Source organism: Eretmochelys imbricata, chromosome 7 (genome assembly GCF_965152235.1).
Source record: "Eretmochelys imbricata isolate rEreImb1 chromosome 7, rEreImb1.hap1, whole genome shotgun sequence".
In the NCBI taxonomy this organism is placed as follows: Eukaryota; Metazoa; Chordata; order Testudines; family Cheloniidae; genus Eretmochelys; species Eretmochelys imbricata.
Genome location: NC_135578.1, coordinates 21,593,558 through 21,613,965, shown reverse-complemented (window position 1 = coordinate 21,613,965; position 20,408 = coordinate 21,593,558). Strand labels below are relative to the sequence as shown.

Genomic DNA, 20,408 nt, shown 5'->3' with positions numbered 1-20,408 from the left:
CGACAGTATATTGGCTATGATCCCTGAGCTTTATACCTTTGGTGCTTCGAGGAATAGGGGGGAGGGCACATAGCAGACACTGCTTGGGGACTGTTCTAAGTGTAAGGGTAGAATGAATGATGCTCAAAGGCATGTGTGGATAAAAGGAAAAGTCAGAAGACAATCCTGGATGGAAAATAAGGATCAGGAGAGATATTGGAAATAGAAGAAGCCCTCCAGGGCCTAGCAGAATCTTTTTTCTAGGATCCAAGAAAAATAATTTAGAATTATTGGAAATCTCTCCACACAGACTAAGCTTGATAAGTTTATGGAGGGGATGGTATGATGGGATTGCCTAATTTTGGCAATTAGTTGATCTGTGACTATTAGTGGTAAATATGCCCAATGGCCTGTGATGGGATGTTAGATGGGGTGGGATATGAGTTACTACAGAGAATTCTTTCCTGGGTGTCTAGCTGGTGAGTCTTGCCCACATGCTCAGGGTTTAGCTGATCATCATATTTGGGGTCGGGAAGGAATTTTCCTCCAGGGCAGATTGGCAGAGGTCCTGGGGGTATTTTGCTTTCCTCTGTAGCGTAGGGCACGAGTCACTTGCTGGAGGATTCTCTGCACCTTGAAGTCTTTAAACCATGATTTGAGGACTTCGATAGCTCAGAGATAGGTTAGGGGTTTGTTACAGGAGTAGGTGGGTGAGATTCTGTGGCCTGCGTTGTGCAGGAGGTCAGACTCGATGACCATAATGGTCCCTTCTGCCTTAAAGTCTATGATTCTATGATATAAACAAGATTCAAGCGAGAGATGTCAATGCAGTTTTGGGCTGAGCATGCGGAGGCATCAGATCAGTCTGGAGGGAGAAAACAGCCCCTACTTTTTCATCTTGGCCAAGTGATGTGTCCTCCATTACTCCAGACGAGACTGTAGATAGGGGTGTAAGCAGTTCAGAAAGAGAATTATTATTTTAGGTGGTGGGATGAAGACAGTGGTGAAGCTTGCTCCTTCCCATTTTCCAACTTTGACTTCAAGTTAAATTGTCATTCTCTTTAAACATGAATGGGAAGCAAGAGAGTCAGCAAGAATTTCCAGTCATAGGGATCTCCCCACCAAAACACAAGTCACCTTTCCATTTTCGGAGCTCTTTGCCTGTTGAGGGAAGATGTGGGTTCTTGAGATTATATTGGGGCATTGCCACCTATCAGAAAACTATCCACCAAAAATGAGGAAATAACCAGATCCTGCATTGGGTGGTTCTTGCTGTTCTAGGGTCATCAGCTTTTATTCATAGCAACACGGGAATTGCTATGATTCTTGAACAGACTGATAGTCTATTTAGTTGAGTCTGGAATCCTGTGCCCAACAGGGGCCAAGGCTAGATGCTTCAGAGTGAGATGTAACTACTCTGTGGGGGAGGGATAGCTCAGTGGTTTGAGCATTGGCCCGCTAAACCCAGGGTTGTGAGTTCAATCCTTGAGGGGGCCATTTAGGGATCTGGGGCAAAAATTGGGGATTGGTCCTGCTTTGAGCAGGGGGTTGGACTAGATGACCTCCTGAGGTCCCTTCCAACCCGGATATTCTATGATACTCTGCCTCTTTGTGCACCTAATTATGCAATAGTATCCAGGAAAGAGAAGGGGAATTTCTTCCTGACTCCAGCTGAAAATCAACTTATGCCCTGAGTAATGAATATTGATAGCGCGGATAGCACTGGTAATTATATCTTAGTGCTCTCATGTATCTGCAAATTGCTATTCTTATTCAGAACAATGTTTAATCCTTGTTTGAAACTTAGTGGAGCCTCCCAGCTCTGCCCTCACTCGGTTACACAGCAATACTGATAGAACAAAGAATTATAAGTTTAAAAAAAAAAAAAAAAAGCAACGCTCCACCACTGAACTATCACTGCCAGAATTAGGAAAAAAACCCATCTACCTGATGTTGTAGCCAGGAAGAATGAAAAGGTTTTTGAATCATCCATCATCTTAATTTATCAATAATATAGGACAAAGTATATAATATTTAAGACCGTCATTCTCAAACTTTTCCATACAGCAACCTCATGCTACAACAGAAATATGTTTCAGAATACTCCTCCCATAAATTTTAGGATCTCTCCCCATCAAGTCATAACACATAGGAGGGTGTTTGCGACACCTCTGGGTGGGGGAGTCACCATTTGCAGGTTGAGACCCCATGATTAACAATGTATAAGGGAGCTACTTTGAGCCTATCTTCATATAACCTGAGAGTTATGTATGCAAGTCTTTTACTCTCATTTTCCAAATGATAGATTAAAGGCAATGGAGATATGCAAAGATTTTTTCAAGTTAGGTTTACACCCTATTTTGTTTGTGATGTATAAAGAGAACATGAAAGGTTTCTTTTGGGGGGTGGGGAATGTATTTTCCTGTCTGTTTTTTACTTTAGAGAGACAAAGTGGATGAGGTAATATCTTTTATTAGACCAACTTCTGTTGGTACGAAAGAAAGCTTGTCTCTCCCACCAGCAGAAGTTGGTCCAATAAAAGATATTGCCCCACCCACCTTATCTTTCTAATATCCTGGGACCGACACAGCTATAACAACACTGTTTTTACTTTATCAAGAATGTCAAGTCAGGTCTTTACTGTATTTGCTGGAGGACTTCATAGAAGTCTCAGATGTGTGTTGTGAGCTCTCACATCTTAATTGCAGAGACATGTGGGAGTATATATATTTAACAATGATGTCCTTTACTCCAAGTGTTCATTAGGCATTAGAGTTAAATGAGTGCTAACAAATACTATAAATGTTTAAACAGTCTTAGCAAATATCTTCCTCTCTCAATGTTCAGTTATCACTTGCTTGATTCTTGTTATTAGCCTTCATTAGTTTTCCAATTTACCACAAAGTCTTCCAGGGTAGGTAAGACCTGAATTCCTTATACAGAAAACAAGCAGGGCCTTCTTTACGCATCCTAAGTAAACCCATTTTTCCCATCAGTGGGTCATCTTTAAGAAACTTGACCAATACCACAGAGTAACAGAGTTCCTGGCTCTAAGCCTCCAGCTCATTCTATCAGACTCCCTATCCATTAATATAACAACTTAAAAAATGATTTCACAAGTTTTGCCTGACCACAGGAGTGTTTTTTCAGGACTTGGCTGTTTTAAAATGTGTTTTTATATAAGGAGCTTTGACTGTAAAGAGGTCAAACACACATCGTGTATACAAGCTGCTTTCTTCAATCCATCTGCAGGATTTGTCCATTTCCCCTTACTTTCCCTCACTCTCCTTCAGGCCCAATCTTTTTAATGAATCACAGCGACCACACACAAAGACTGCGCTGTTAGAATCTGTCCTGTAGATGGCAGCTTCTCCCAATTTTCTCACTCTATAGGATTCATAAGCGAGATATCTTTACAGCCCACTATTTACAGGGTCTTTTAGACATCATCTGCAGCTAGTTATCTAGGTGTAAAGTTGCAGCTTGGCCATCTGTAGCAGCAATCAGATAATTTTGCAGTTGGTTGCTAAAAAGAAAAGAAAAAAGCACAAATGGTGGGGGTGTTAAATGTGTAGCCACTTCTTTGGGTGGAGAGTAGGCAGATACAAATAAGCTGCTAAAAAGCAAAGGCCCAGTCACCTGAACATTTAGCTTTTATTGGTCTCTAGTCTCTTTTTGTGTATCTCTTTTTTTTAACCAAAACCCCATTATTCCTATTTTACAGATGGGAAGCTAGAGGAACACAGGACAGAAGTGATGAGTTTGCATAGGGAGTAAGTGTCACAGATGAAGTGGGCTGTAGCCCACGAAAGCTTATGCGCTAATAAATTTGTTAGCCTCTAAGGTGCCACAAGTATGCCTGTTTTTTTGTTTTGGGTTTTTTTTTTTTTGCGGCTACAGACTAACACGGCTGCTACTCTGAAACAGACAGAGAAAGCGCCCAGGAGTCCTTCCTTTCTGGTTCAAATCACTGGAGGCCATTCCCTTCCCAGAGCTGGGTCTAGAATTCACGAGCCCTAAGGATAGAAGCTATACTATCTGCAGGTGACGACACCACCCAGACAACTAGAGGAGCTTGCTGCGTGTGCGCATGCTCTCCCTTCTTGGGCTGTCCCAAGTTTTCCTAGCGGGGCGAGGCGGGGCTGATGTTGGACTCTCCCTCCTAGGCTCAGTCTATTGGTCAGTCTATGGACGGCGTAGGTTAACGCACACCCCGGCCTCATCCCGAGTAGACTCTTCCAGCCTCCTTCTTCCTCCCCCCCGCCCTCTCCAGAAGGAAAGAGGCGGGGCTAAAGGGCCACTAAGTACCGGTATCTGCGCGCGTCGGCTCGTGCGAGCAGAGCTGCCTTTTACTCGCCCTCCTGCTGCCATGCCGCCCCCGGGCCAGGTCCGGCTGCCGGACTGGGATGCGCTGCGGCTCCGCGTCCGGACTCTGATCAGCTCCCACCGGGTCGTGGTCTTCAGCAAGAGCTACTGCCCCTACTGCATCAAGGTACGGCCCGGCGGGTGGGGGGCGCCTGGGGTGGGCCTTGCCGCGCACACGCCCCGCGGGAGGAGGCCTCACGCCGGCTGCGCCCGGCAGTTGCCCCTGAGGGGGCTCGCGCTCTGCCGCTCGGGCCCGGCGGGGGCGGGGAGGAGCCCTAATCACCGGTTCTGGGGCGGGCGGGTTCCCTCCGAGCCTCAGGGCGACCTGAGGTGGGCTCTAGGCCCGGTGCAGCAGGCTGGTGTGAGGGTTTGCACTGAGCGCCCCACGCCTTTTCCTGAGCGTGGCCGGGAGCCTGGAGGCAAATGTCTCTCTCTCCCCCTCTCTCTGAGGGCAGGTATTGGTCACAGGCTGCCGTTCAAACAGAGCTCGCGCTCCAGAGCTTGGACCTGGCGCCCAACTTACGCTGGCGCGAGGAGCCGGCCAACTGCAAACGGGAGCTCGCGCCTCTTGCGTTAGCGGAGACCAAATGGGCGGAAGTGGGCAAATGCCACCCAATGCACCGCTTCGTCTGTTACGCCCAATCTTAAAGCCACTATTCAGGGATATCGGGTTTGTGGGGTTTTTTTGGCTGTGTTCCTCAAATGCTCAAGCAGAGGGCATCTCTTTAGTGACCAATCTGGATGAAGCTAAGCTGTCACCAAGCTTGAGCTTCCTGTCACCTTTGAGCTGTTGGAAAGGCTGACTTATCTCTGACTTGCTTTTATGTTGTTGAATGGTAATTCTGTATTATGGCAATACTGTAATTAGTGTTATAATAAACAAAGAAGTTGCTGAGCATTGCAGTGGCCAGAACAAGGATTTTTATTTTGGCACTACTTGGTAATACTTACCTATGACTTTCTAGGTCTAGTCTGCTTAGCTAGCTGACAAAGCTAAGCTTGAACTGGAGAATGAAAGTAGCTAGAAAAACAAACGTGCAAGGCCTTCCCTATGCATCATAAACAATTGCCTGTCAAATTCTAACTGCAGAATCTTGGTGCAGATTTATGCACATCTTGATTGATTCTCAAATACTTGTTGAATTGACACTTAAAAGTGAAACCTTTTTAAAACTTGAAAATCTTGTGTGGTGAGGAAAAACAAAGTTGGAATATTAGGCAGTAACTTCTAGTAGCATTTTTCTAACTATATATTTTACATTGAAATTGGTTCCTTGGTAGTCATTCCTCTGGTTTCATACCCTGAACTTGGATCTGTGTGTGTAAGTGGGATGTTACAATGGAGTCTTGTAATATTACTGTAGAAAGAAGAATCCCAATGATCATGTTTTTGTTCTAGCTGACATAAAATTACATTTAGACCTTAATTCAGGTCCAAGGTAAAATGTCAGAAATGTAGTAGGTACTTCAGATAAGAACATCATCTTGGGTCCTGAAAATATCATCATCTGTTGCTAAGTTTTATTTAGACTTTCAAAAATCTTTCTAATAGTCTTTTTACAGAATTTTGAGCAAGTGAAGTGATCATAGGGTGGTAGATGAAATCTCTTTTTAGGCATAGCAGAGTTTTTCTTGAGAGGATTCTTTTTCTTGGTCAGTCTGTATTTGAAATAGAAAAGGAGTACTTAAAGCTTATGCTCCGATAAATTGGTTAGTCTCTAAGGTGCCACAAGTACTCTTTTTTTGCGAATACAGACTAACACGGCTGCTACTCTGAAACCTGTATTGGAAATACCCACTAAGAAAGGAATCCAACAATTGATGCTCATCTGCCTCGCTTTGTCTACTATTTCGCAGTTCTGTTTGGTCTATTGACAGTTGCAATAGTAGTTGTAGAGTGTTAGCAGCCTTTTTTAGGAATGGGGTCCGGTTAGATGGTATTGTCGTCTTTTTTTTTTTAATTTTTTTTTAAAGACTCTCTTTTCTACCTTACCGTTTCACCTATTGCTGGTGCTCCAAGAGCTATTCCAGTTGAGGGGAAATGGCTACAAATTAGGGCTGTCGATTAATCAGTTAACTCATGCGATTAACTCAAAGTTAATTGTGATTAAAAAAATTAATTGCAGTTTTAATGGTTCTGTTAACCAATAGAATACCAATTGAAATGTATTACATATGTTTGGATGGTTTTTCTACATTTTCCAAAATATTGATTTCAGTTGCAACACAGAATACAAAGTGTACAGTACTCAATTTATATTATTTTGATTACAAACATTTGTACTGTAAAAATAAGCAAAAGAAATAGTATTTTTTCAGGTTTCAGAGTAACAGCCGTGTTAGTCTGTATTCGCAAAAAGAAAAGGAGGACTTGTGGCACCTTAGAGACTAACCAATTTATTTGAGCATGAGCTTTCGTGAGCTACAGCTCACTTCATCGGATGCATACCGTGGAAACTGCAGCAGACTTTATATATACACAGAGAATATGAAACAATACCTCCTCCCACCCACTGTCCTGCTGGTAATAGCTTATCTAAAGTGATCATCAGGTTGGGCCATTTCCAGCACAAATCCAGGTTTTCTCACCCTCCACCCCCCCCACACAAATTCTCTCTCCTGCTGGTGATAGCCCATCCAAAGTGACAACTCTTTACACAATGTGCATGATAATCAAGTTGGGCCATTTCCTGCACAAATCCAGGTTCTCTCACCCCCCTCCCAAAAACCACACACACAAACTCACTATCTTGCTGGTAATAGCTCATCCAAAGTGACCATTCTCCCTACAATGTGCATGATAATCAAGGTGGGCCATTTCCAGCACAAATCCAGGTTTTCTCACATCCCCCCCACCCCCATACACACACAAACTCACTCTCCTGCTGGTAATAGCTCATCCAAACTGACCACTCTCCAAGTTTAAATCCAAGTTAAACCAGAACATCTGGGGGGGGCGGGGTAGGGAAAAACAAGAGGAAATAGGCTACCTTGCATAATGACTTAGCCACTCCCAGTCTCTATTTAAGCCTAAATTAATAGTATCCAATTTGCAAATGAATTCCAATTCAGCAATTTCTCGCTGGAGTCTGGATTTGAAGTTTTTTTTGTTTTAAGATAGCGACCTTCATGTCTGTGATTGCGTGACCAGAGAGATTGACGTGTTCTCCGACTGGTTTATGAATGTTATAAGTCTTGACATCGGATTTGTGTCCATTTATTCTTTTACGTAGAGACTGTCCAGTTTGACCAATGTACATGGCAGAGGGGCATTGCTGGCACATGATGGCATATATCACATTGGTGGATGTGCAGGTGAACGAGCCTCTGATAGTGTGGCTGATGTTATTAGGCCCTGTGATGGTGTCCCCTGAATAGATATGTGGGCACAACTGGCAACGGGCTTTGTTGCAAGGATAAGTTCCTGGGTTAGTGGTTCTGTTGTGTGGTATGTGGTTGTTGGTGAGTATTTGCTTCAGGTTGGGGGGCTGTCTGTAGGCAAGGACTGGCCTGTCTCCCAAGATTTGTGAGAGTGTTGGGTCATCCTTCAGGATAGGTTGTAGATCCTTAATAATGCGTTGGAGGGGTTTTAGTTGGGGGCTGAAGGTGATGGCTAGTGGCATTCTGTTATTTTCTTTGTTAGGCCTGTCCTGTAGTAGGTAACTTCTGGGAACTCTTCTGGCTCTATCAATCTGTTTCTTTACTTCTGCAGGTGGGTATTGTAGTTGTAAGAAAGCTTGATAGAGATCTTGTAGGTGTTTGTCTCTGTCTGAGGGGTTGGAGCAAATGCGGTTGTATCGCAGAGCTTGGCTGTAGACGATGGATCGTGTGGTGTGGTCAGGGTGAAAGCTGGAGGCATGCATGTAGGAATAGCGGTCAGTAGGTTTCCGGTATAGGGTGGTGGTCAATTCACCTCATACAAGTAGTGGAGTGTAATATCTTTGTCTTGAAAGTGCAACTTACAAATGTAGTTTTTGTTACATAACTGCGCTCAAAAACAGAACAATGTAAAACTTCAGAGCCTACAAGTCCACTCAGTCCTACTTCTTGCTCAGACAAACAAGTTTGTTTACATTTGTAGGAGATAATGCTGTCCACTTCTTATTTACAATGTCACCTGAAAGTGAGGACAGGTGTTCGCTTGCTACTTTTGTAGCCGGCATTGCAAGGTATGTACTTGCCAGATACGCTAAACGTTCGTATGCCCCTTCATGTTTTGGTTTCCGTTCCAGAGGACGTGCTTCCATGCTGATGAGGCTTATTTAAAAAAAAAAAAGTGTTAACTAAATTTGTGATGGTCTCTTGCTCTGTTTTACCCACATTCTGCCATATTTCATGTTATAGCAGTCTCTGATGACCGAGCACATGTTCTTCTTAAGAACATTTTCACTGCAGATTTGACAAAACATAAAGAAGGTTCCAATGTGAGATTTCTAAAGATAGCTACAGGACTCGACCCAAGGTTTAACAATCTGAAGTGCCTTCCAAAATCTGAGTGGAACAAGGTGTGGAGCATGCTTTCAGAAGTCTTAAAAGAGCAACACTGGTGCAAAAACTACAGAGCCCAAACCACCAAAAAAAGAAAATGAAGCTTCTGCTGGTGGCATACGACTCAGATGATGAAAATGAACATGCATTGGTCTGCACTGCTTTGGATTGTTATTGAGCATAACCTGTCATCAGCATGGATGCATGTCCTCCGGAATGGTGGATGAAGCATGAAGGGACATATGAATTTTTAGCGCATCTAGTACGTAAATACCTTGCGACGCCGGCTACAACAGTACCATGCAAACACCCGTTCTCGCTTTTAGGTGACGTTGTAAACAAGAAGCAGGCAGCATTATCTCCTGCAAATGTAAACAAACTTGATTGGCTAAACAAGAAGTAAGACTGAGTGGACTTGTAGGCTCTAAAGTTTTGCATTATGTTGTTTTTGAGTGCAGTTTTTTGTACATAATTCTAAATTTGTAAATTCAACTTTCATTATATAGCGAGTGCACTATAGTACTTGTGTGAGGTGAATTGAAAAAATACTATCTAGTTTTTTACAGTGCAAATATTTATAATAAAGAGCACTATATCTTTGTATTCTGTGTTGTAACTGAAATCAATATATCTGAAAATGTAGAAAACATCCAAACATTTTAAATAAATGGTATTCTATTATTGTTTAAGCGCATGACTAATCACAATTTTTTTTAATTGCTTGACAGCCCTACTACAAATCTGTGTGGCGTCAGTCTAGAACTTTGTTGCTGATTAGTGTTCCTTCCTGCTGAGGCAGAGATTCCCTTTTAGGTAGCCTTTTTGGCTCCATGGAAACAGCCAGCTCTTGGGAGCACTATATTTACTGTCCCAGAGAGAGGAAGGGCAAGTACTGCTGCAGGTAGGCTGGAGAGCAATGTTGGCTCTGGGCTTAGTGCAGGAAGAGAAGGAGGAACATGCATGGAGCTGGATTAAGGGACAGGTGGTAAATCTGGAGCAAGGAAAGATGCTTGAGGAAATTTAGTGGAATAAGGGTCTCTAGTGTGTGTTTTCTCTTTGGCAGAGGAAGAGGGTGGAGAGAGTATGTTGAAAGAGAACAAACGAGGTCAAGAAAATTCATCTTCTGTTTCTCCTTTGGCTCTTTTAGGAGATTAGATAGGAGCAGGAATAAGAAACAGTGACCCATTGCAGCGGAAAATCCTTAATGGTAAGATGAGAAGGAAGGTGGTAGACAGGAATGGAGTTATCAGAATTTAACTTTCTTGCAGTTACTGCCAGTCAAGAATAACTTGCATGTATTTTAAATTCTTGCAACCATGGAGAAATTGATACTGGATGAGATGGAAAAACTCTTATAAATGCTAGCAGTCTCTATACTGACATGTAGAAGCAACTTGATACACAGAATAACCACAACTTCACATGACTGCTGATTATGATATGCCCTCAGCTAGTATATTATGCATCTATACAAATGCATAATGACATGTCAGGTCAGCTCAATTTAGATTGTTACAGAATGCTAATTGACTTATGAAACAGCAGACCCAGGACACTGCTTATTAGCTAACTCCACCTTGTGGAGTTTAAAGTAGCTAAACAGGTTGAAGTAATGAGAGCGAATGCTGCCAGGAAAAGTTTTAAAAAGTGCATTGTCATACTATAGTGCCTTTGTTCCAAGTTATTTTCCGTATGAAACTTAGTGTTAAGTAACTCACTAGTAATGTTTGTCCCCTAACTGTTTGTTTCCTGTGTAAGAATTGTAAGGAATTTCTTGTCTGTGTACAAATGCATTAGTTGAATTCAAGTGTGATGCATATTTGTATACTACAAATCAATATACAGACTGCAAATGTCTTCTTTCTGTACAGTTTAGTTAGATCTTGTAGGAAAAGTACCCTATGGCTGAGAATAAAGATGGCAAAGTTAGAAAGTCTTAAAATTAAAATCTAAAATGTTAAAGGACAAATGTACCCTCCCTTCTCGAGTGTAACTATTTGAAAACTCTTCTGTTCTCTTGTTCTTGCTGTACTTTAGCAGTAGAGCAGTTCAGTGGTGTCTTTTGCCGCTGCCACACTTGAACTGTTTGTTCTACAGTAGAACCTCAGAGTAACGAATTCAGTCAACCTCACACCTCATTTGGAACTGGAAGTACCCAATCAGGCAGCAGCAGAGACCCAAAAAAAGCAAGTACAGTACTGTGTTAAACGTAAACTACTTTTCCTTTTTTTTAAAGGAAAGCAGCATTTTTCTTCTGCATAGTAAAGTTTCAAGGCTGTATTGAGTCAATGTTCAGTTCTAAATTTTTGAAAGAATAGCCGTAACATTTTTTTCAAAGTTACAAACATTTCAGAGTTATGAACAACCTCCATTCCTGAGGTGTTCGTAACTGAGGTTCTACTGTATTTATTTCATGAAAAAGGTGTCTGTCTCCTGTAGGCTGCTTTAATACAAATTAAAGTAAAACAGCAGCTAAGCAGTTATAATTCACTGGCATCACCCAAAAGACTAAAGGCCCCTACTCCATAAATATTAGTCCCATCAAGCTCCGCTTTTCTAAAAGTATACATAAACAGCCCTTTCAGAGTGCCCAAATACTCATGCTCCTTTGGAACCAACATAACAAAATTGAGAGCCCCTCATAGAGAAATCTGTGATCAGCACTCTTTCTTAAATCCCTAATTGCCTCTCCCCATCTTCCCTTCCCGGCAGTCAGAAGTTTAGGGTTGCCACGGGTATGGGGTTGCATCCCTGATCATCTTGGCTAATAGCCATTGATGGACCTATCCTTTATATAGTTATTGAGTGAGCCCAGTTATACTTTTGGCCATCAACATCCTGTGGCAATGAGTTCCACAGTTTAACTTGCCACTGTGTGGCAAAAGTACTTCTTGTTTGTATTAAACCTGATGCCTATTTTTAAAAAAAAAAATTGCCTCTCCTTTGTTCCATACTGTCATTGTTGCAGTCTCTCAATAATGCAGCTACCTAGCCATGTAGGATTTTATAGGTCAAAAACAGGAATCTTCAGTTTATTTTTTTGCATGCTTTTTAAAAAAAATTGATGTCCGTCATTTTGAGGGTCACTGTTCTTCATTTCCAAGTCTGAAGATTGAGAGAGATGGCAATTTGTGTTCCTAATCCTGGTGTGGGTTGTCAGCCAGGGATCTAGTAATTTTCTGTGCAGTTAATGGTGAAAGTACAACTTCTAGATTTCAACCTAATTTTGCTACTTAATAGCTTCCTCACAAAACTTTCCCATCCCCAAAGACTCTTTGGCCATATGTGTATATCTGTTTACTAAATGACCCTTTGGTTTTCTATCCTCTACATCTACTTCAAAGCAGCTACCTCAAGATGTCTTGGTCTGGTTACTTCTGACACGATATAAGGGGTTAAAAAGACAATCTGCTACTAAGTTTTTTTGGTAGACAAAGTTCTCCCATCTCCTTCAGGAGAAGCATGGGGTTGGATACCAAAGTCTGAATCCTGTTGATTACTTAAACATACTTCTACACCGAAAATGAACATGTGATTGTAGCACAGGTATTGCTTTAATCCAGCTAGTGCAGCCATAAGTTCATTGTAGGTGAACCATCTCAGGAAGCTTGCCAAGGACCCTGAGTATGTACTTGGATTGCTAACAGGTGGTGAAGTACAGGCTTCCATGGCTTTGCTGCTATTGTTAACCACAATAGCTAGAATAAAGCTAGGACAGACATGCCTACTTGCATTAGTCACACTATCGTTTGTAGTGTGAATGTACCACCTGTGGTGGTGAAATCACATGAGATAGCAAAGGGGCTGCTTCTGAAAATTAACTTGGAAGTAATGACTTAGTATCTGCATAACTCAGTGTCTTAAAACAGTTGTATCTAATGTACTAATGCTCAATAGCAGATCTTGGTCCTAAACTACATCGAAATATCAGATCTTTGACTTGTGAAAATGCAGTGCCCTTGTGTTCACGATAGTAGATATCAAATGAAACTATTCTGGTTTGTTACAGGTGAAAGAACTTTTTCATTCTATGGGAGTAGACTTCTATGCTTTGGAACTTGATTTAACTGGTAAGTAAAAATGACAGCTCGTGTTGAGATGCATAGATATATATTTCATCCGACTTAAGCCACTCTTTTCCTATAAACTTTCTTGTACTGATCAGAGACACTAATTCTCTCTTGAATGATGCCTCGTTTGGTGCAAAGTTACAATAGCATTTAAAATGCATGCTAAATTCTTATATCACAAGGCACTTTTTTTTAAAAAATCTTGATTTATTTAATCAAATAGAAGTTTGATGGCTGTGTCAGGAATTTACGCACTGTTCTGTCTTGCAGGGAAACTAAGTTACTTTTTTTGTGTTCCCAGATAACTGTTAATGTTTTACTTGACTTAGAAGCGACCTTTGTGAAGAAATTTGCCTAGTCATTGGAAGTTGGGGGTGGGGAGGGGACACACTAAATTTCATTGCTTAGGCTGTAGCCAGTGCCAACTTTTATTAAAGCCAGGAGTTTTGAGGTTACAATACGGTCTTACGTTAAAATTACTTTAGTTCTTGAAAAAACAGTTAAGGGGTTTACTGGGCATTAATTGGCTGTAAAGATGGCTGGTTGGTTGTAAAGATTCTGAATATATTTAGAAACTTCAGTGGTCATATATTTTGATTTTAAAACTTCGCTATTTGTCCTGTTTACCAATTTAATACTTCATAAAACGTCCAAAAATAACATTGTGTTGAATAGTTTTAAATGTACTGACTGACTCTCACTGAAGTTTCCCTTTTTGGTTTACCATTCTCTCCAAACTAGAGAGGTGCCCGCACAGTAAATGGATCCTAGCCTGACAAAGGGAACTGTAATATACATATGGATTTGCTGAGTCCATCTTACGTTTTGGGATGGTGATTGTGTGTTAAGGCTCTTTAATAATTAAGGCTGTGCTTCATTTGCAGCTCCTGAGATTATTGGCACTGTCTCTGGGAATAAATAATACTAAAGTGCATTGTATATTCCCACAATTAATTGCACACACTTCCTGTACTGGCTGGACTATATTAGATTTCATAAAGCCACCAAGAAGGTGCCTATCCAGAGCACGTTCCATGTTGACAGTTGTTTAAAAGGACAACTGTTGTCAAAACCAGCAGTAATTGAAGCTTCAAAAGAAAATACTCTGCCTTCCCTAAAAACTAATCTGAAGTAACATATCTAGTCTCCAAAAGACCCTATGAAATTAGTGTAGTAGCGTGCCCAGAAGGTCTATGGATTCTGGCTATTTCCAACAAAGGGGTGAACAAATTCCAAAGCCCAGGGGGCCTAATGAAGAACACCCTGCCAGCAGGGGGTGTGTGTGTGTGTGTGTTAGCTCAAATGCCTCCACTGATATTGACTGTGGCAATATACATAGGCAGGGAGGTAGTCTCTCTCAAATAGCCAGGTCTCGAGCAATGTATGGCTTACTTCTAAACTCAGTGACTTAAACACCACCTGGAAACCATCTCGCATTTAGGTTTGTGAAGCTTCAATTCATTCCATCTATCAAGACACATACTCTTGTGGGGAGGTACAATCTTTGAAAAATCTTCTTTTGTTTCAAAGCTTGTGCTTTTGAAGAATGTGTCTACAAACTTGCCATGTCTGAAACAAATACGTTGATTTTATGGAGGGCTTGTGATGTGTTTTTTCAACAAACTGCACTTCAGTTCTAGTTTTTAAAAAAAACCATACATTTAAGTGCACTTTCAGTGAGGATTGTTTCAAACTCTCTCATAGTGGTGTATGTGCTTTTTTGTGTGTGTTTTTTTTTTTTTTAATCCTTAGATGATGGACCCAATATTCAGCAAGTGTTAGTAGAAGTGACTAGCCAGAGGGCTGTGCCCAATGTGTTTGTGAATGGAACACACATAGGTGGATATGATAAAACTTTTCAGGTAATCTTGCTTTTCTTGAGTTTGAAATTAGCTGTGACTAGAAATGAACTGACTAAGTAACTTATCTCCATTTTTAAATACAGTCTAGTCACTTGATACCTCTTTTGCAACCACTGGTTTCAAAATATGCTAGTGAACTAACTTAATGCATACTTATTGCAGTCCCATAATGTCAAGAAGGAAATGAAATTAAAAAAATCAGTATTAAAAGGAGAGACAGTTGTTCCATCCTGCTACAACCTTTTTTAATTCCTGCCTGCTTGATGTTCTATACAATAAGTAGAATTACAAATGGAGTGAGCAATGGGTCATCAGTGATTTCTTGACTTGTTTTTTTAGTATGTAGTTTTTGCTGTGTGACTTAAACATAACTTTAGAAGCAGAAAATGAGAACACGGTCCTGTGAAAGGTTCTATAATGTGAGCTTTAAGTATCCTGTGAGAACTCCCTTTCTAGCCCTCAGATTTGAAAAACTGCATGCTAATGATCCTCTTTAATAAGTAATCCAAAATTAGGGTAGAAGCATCAGACACTATGACCTAGGTCATGAAAAAGCTGTGTAATTCACACTTGAACATATAGCTGTGTGAGTAACCCATATGTTTGTTACAGGCTTCCCAGAGTGGCTCATTGCAGAATGTGCTAGGGAATTGCATAGATGATGCAGAAGTTTATGATTACGATCTTGTTGTTGTTGGTGGTGGCTCTGGTGGACTTGCATGTTCCAAGGTATGCACTTGAGTTTGCACTTGTACACTGAATTTTGCCTATATATCAACTGTACATGTAAGATTTCTCCTGAAACTCTGTTGCTCTGTGCACCTGTCATTCTAATGCAATATAGTCTACATTTCAATGAGTCTTTCCATTCATTTGAAATTTAATGGGCTGAACACTGATGTAACTGTAGTGTAACATGCACTCCTTCAGGAGCTCATAGTTCAGAACTTTGGGCCAGATTCTTTCCCATAGGATAGTCACTTTTTGCTTCAGTCTTTCAACTTTGTCAACTTCTTCTTGGACAAGTAAGGAACTTAAGGAAACAGCAGCCTTTGTTTCTGGTAGCTTGTTTAGAAGGGTTGAAGGTTCAAAGTATTGATAGTACTTTTGGCTGGGCAATGGAGGACAGGGGGATGACAAACATATATGCATAACATTCTCTTTAGATAATTACTGTTGACAGTGCAGGCTGTTGTATAGGGTTGCTTCTAGATATTTCTTCTCCAGGTGTGATACATATCTTCAGATGGTTGGAAGTGAAAATCCGGCTGCTCTGCTCCTCTGCAGCTTCTGATTGAGTTAGGTGCTGTCATAGATTCTCAGGGTCTGGTCTATGCCCCAGCCTGTAACCAGTCTCTTCGAAGTAGCCCTTCAGTGTGCCAGACCCAAAGGCTCCACATAGTTCCACAGGGAAAGGCCCACAGCCTCCATGATTCCGAAGCTGGTACCTGTAGGCCCAGTTATTTGTGGTTCCCTTCAATAAATCCAGCCAAGCCAGATTCCTATGGGAGATGTGTTCCTACCCCTTCAGAGCATAAAATATCTGCAAAAACAGTAAGAAGCCTTTTTAAAACAAGATACCAATTTTAATAACCTGGAATACAGAATCTAAAAAGTCTTTAGGTTAGTGTGAGATGCAGGCTTAGGATATGATTCCTGTTGGTAGGAGCTAGGGTTCTGCCAGGTCCTGTTGCCCTGACATTATCCTGGCCCTCTGTCCCCTTTTGTTCTTAGGGCATGTCTAAATGTACAGCGACACAGCTGTGCCGGTGCAGCTGTGCTGCTGCAGTGCATCTGGTGAAGACTCTCTATGCTGACAGGAGAGAGCTTTCTCATCGGCATAATAAAACCACCTCCATGAATGGTAGAAGCTATGGCTCTCCCACCAACATAGTGGTGTGCATACGAGTGCTTATGTTGCTGTAACTTATGTTGCTCAAGAGGATGGTTTAGTCATACCCCTAAGTGACCTAAGTTATCCTGACATAAACTGTAGTATAGACATACCGTTAGTCTCCAGGTTCCTCCTGTGTCCGTGTATCCAGCTCTGTCAGACATTTGACACCTTCACACATTCTTCAGCTTAGGGCCTTTGCTGTGCTTACCTGCAGAGAGGTGGCAGGGAATCTCCTCTTGGCTGTAGATTGCTAGGTGTGAGTGTCCCAGCCATTGAGGTTTTCAGTTTCTTCCAGATCCTCCATTCACATGCATAGGCTCTATTCAGTTCATTAATTATTCTGGTCTCTTACCAGGCAGCCACATGAGTCTGACACAGAGTCCCTTTTCCTTTGCATAGTAGTACAAAGCACAGGGGAACTGAGGTGCACAAGAACATCGTAAAAGTATTACCAAAATTCCCACACTTATCACAAGCACTGATGGCATTACGGAGAGAAGGGTAAGTGGTACTACGACTGTCATCAGAAATGCCTTCCATCAGACAAGCACATTGGAGGACCTGCTTAAATGATCAAGGAAAGCTTTTAGCATCAAAAAGCAATGGAGAAGTTCATCAGTTCATATCTGACTTCTTTTTTAATACAGGAAGCTGCTGCCTTAGGAAAAAAGGTCATGGTGCTAGATTATGTTGTACCAACACCTTCGGGTACTTCATGGGGTAAGCAGTCCTAGCCTCAAATCACAATATATATGCATAGATTAAAATGCTGATGTCAAGCATTGCTTAAATTATTTAGTTTCAAGGTTTTGCATTCGTGTAGTATGGTATGGACATGAGGCTGTGATTCTACAACGTAAATGATGGAGGAAATAAACCTCACTCAACCTGCCTGTTTGAGATGGATTTTTCTATCCAGCCTGCATTTCACTATTTACTTCAATTTCTTATTAACAACTCTTGGATTTCACGTTCTCACTAAATTCTTTGCTACGTAACCTTCCCTTTTTAAATCTTAAACATTTTAATCACTTATAGGGAAGCTGATATCTGTAAAGCACATTTTGAGCTCCTTAGATGGAAGTGTTAGTTTGAATTGGCTTTACACTTGAGTGGCTGAATTACAGTATCATCTCTTATCATTTTAGCTGAAGTGCTTAGCACTGTGATACATTCAGTATTTCATAGGCCCAAGGGGACCATACTTCTACAATAGGTGTTACAAGCACCTCGAAGTGGATGCTTTTCCTGTGGTCTCCAGAATTCCTCACTTTCCCTTGACCTTGCTTTTTGCTTTTTTTTCACATTTTTTTGATCCTGGCTCCTATAGAACAGATTAGTGGTCATCCTTTCCATAAGTAAACTCTGTGTAGAGAAGTATTCTTTTGTTCTGAAGAAAGCACATGTTGAATTTCTTACAGTCACTCATAAGAGGAATGTTTGCCCTTCATTTCTTTTTTGAAATTTAGCTGTCTCTGACTCCATAGAATAGGCATGGTTAACACTGCAGACTGTGGTCTCTTGCACTTCTTAGGTATCATGAAAGTGTCATTCTGTTTTATCTGACTACAGAATAAGTGGCAGTGAATTAGTCCAAAACTACTTTATATATGTGAATGTGTTGGGCCTATGCTTAAAGCTTTACTTATGTAACCTGCTTGGTATTGGAATTAGAGTTAAAATGTTATTGCTTAAGTAAAAAATGTTACTTTGTCAACCTTGTCCAATTACATACTGCATCGGAAGGTATGTAGTTGTAAAGGAAGTTCTCCATCCATTGCTTGCATGTGTACAGAAAGTAATACTAATGGATGGCTAGACAGTGGAGTACATAGAGCATGTCATAAAAGACAGAAGTGCACATCTAAAGTTAATGCTGGTGATAACATTAAATAAACTTTCTTTCTTTCCATCACAGGACTTGGTGGCACTTGTGTAAATGTAGGTTGTATTCCTAAGAAACTCATGCATCAAGCTGCACTTCTGGGACAGGCACTTCAAGATTCAAGGAAATTTGGCTGGGAGTATGATGAGCAAGGTCAATAACACTGAACACTGGTGGGGGAGGATGCAAATCAGAACTCTTGTTTGAGCTTAAATAAGAATTCTTTTAGTATTGAAGTGACTAAATAGAATTCAGTTTGCCACTTGAACAACTTTTCCCTCCCTCTCCCCCAAGATCTCTTTATGAAGACACTTAAACCTGTTTTGAGGCTTGATTCCACCATAACTTGCATAACCTAGCTTGTTGGGTTACTTGTAGTTGGGTTTCATAAACCCAGATAACTTTGCCAGTAGTGCTAAGAGAGAAGCCATTTTTTATGTCTGATGGATATGAAGTATCCCTAGAAAAACTTTAATATGTTACTTATTACATGAAATGTGTATGTGTATTCTACTTGGGCTTGCTAATTTAGTGAGGCATTGCTTAACCTATAGTATTGCCATAATTTGAGTTATGACTAATTAGCAACTATTTTTACAATTTACTGTAAGCCTCTGACGTTCATGAAGTTAGTGTGTTTATACTTGTTTCTTTTTAACTGTAAAGCTTCTTGTTTCTATTTTTAGTTAAACACAACTGGGAGACCATGGTAGAAGCAATTCAGAACTACATAGGCTCTTTAAATTGGGGTTACAGGGTGTCCTTGAGAGAGAAGACTGTGACATACGTTAATGCCTATGCAGAATTTATCGAACCACACAAAATAAAGGTAGCTGCTGCATGTTTAGCTTTGGCTTATTTTCTCTGACCTGTTAAGAATCACTCCCCATATGTCCTAAAACTGCTCTTTAGTTGAAACCTAGTATGTAAAAGGTTTCAGCTTAATACAGTAACTCCTCACTTAACATTGTAGTTATATTCCTGAAAAATGTGACTTTAAGTGAAACTATGTTAAGCGAATCCAATTTTCCCATAAGAATTAATGTAAATGTGCCGGAGGGGAAGATGTTAAGTTCCAGTGGGGAAAAAAATTGACAGACAAAAGGCATTATATACATTTTAAACAAGCAATTTAATACAGCTATAAGTTTGTTTTTTTTTTTAAACAATTTTAAACTAAGGGTTTTCATAGTTTTCTTGGTGCTACTGGTACTGCTAGGCACTCCACTATCACTTGCTGGACGTTTTTGACTCATGATGCTGGGTGATGCATGCACGTCCGGAGGAACATGTGCTACTCCTCATTCCCTTCAGCCTGAAGTGGCCGGGGTCATGCAACATCAGGCAACTATTGCAAGAGAGAATTTGGAAAACCGTGTCATTTCTCCATGGTAATTTTGCTCCCCTTCTGGAAGCCCTGTGGGTTTAGGCTAGGACTAGTTATGGAGGCTCTTACTTTCACAGGAGCCCTGCTGGAGGACCAAAGGCCTCTCTTCCAGGGTGCCCTGGAAAAATGGCCCTGCTGTATCTCCCCTAGTAACTATGCACTCAGGATCCGGGCAGCATTGCAGCCAATGTAGTAAGAGGAGGAAAATTAACACTTGCTGCAGGGCTGTGCCCCTCTCTGCTGTGTGCATTCAGGGGTAGAGACATGCAGCTGGCATTAAAGTGAATGGCAAAGCTCCTGTGTATTTCACATGCTTTCATGGAAGCAGGGCCAGGTTCTGTGCATCTCTACGCCGCTTCTCCCCCTTGCTACAGCGAAGCAGGCGCTGGAATGCTATTCCTGTAACTTGCTTTGGGCAGGCTGCCGCCCCCTGTGTTCTTACCTCCCTCCAGCAAAGAGGAGGGAGCAGATAAAA

General features: G+C 41.2%; 1 protein-coding gene across 1 annotated transcript in view; it reads left to right on the top strand.

Annotated features, from left to right (window-relative positions):
- The first annotated feature begins 4,258 nt into the window (after positions 1-4,258).
- Positions 4,259-20,408, top strand: part of TXNRD3 (thioredoxin reductase 3) — a 32,033-nt gene continuing 15,883 nt past the window's right edge. Inside the window, exons 1-7 of the mRNA XM_077821328.1 lie at positions 4,259-4,471; positions 12,842-12,902; positions 14,655-14,764; positions 15,377-15,493; positions 17,309-17,381; positions 18,580-18,699; positions 19,233-19,375. Coding sequence (XP_077677454.1) covers positions 4,349-4,471; positions 12,842-12,902; positions 14,655-14,764; positions 15,377-15,493; positions 17,309-17,381; positions 18,580-18,699; positions 19,233-19,375 — 747 coding nt within the window. The 5' untranslated portion in view covers positions 4,259-4,348. The remainder of the gene's footprint in view (positions 4,472-12,841; positions 12,903-14,654; positions 14,765-15,376; positions 15,494-17,308; positions 17,382-18,579; positions 18,700-19,232; positions 19,376-20,408) is intronic.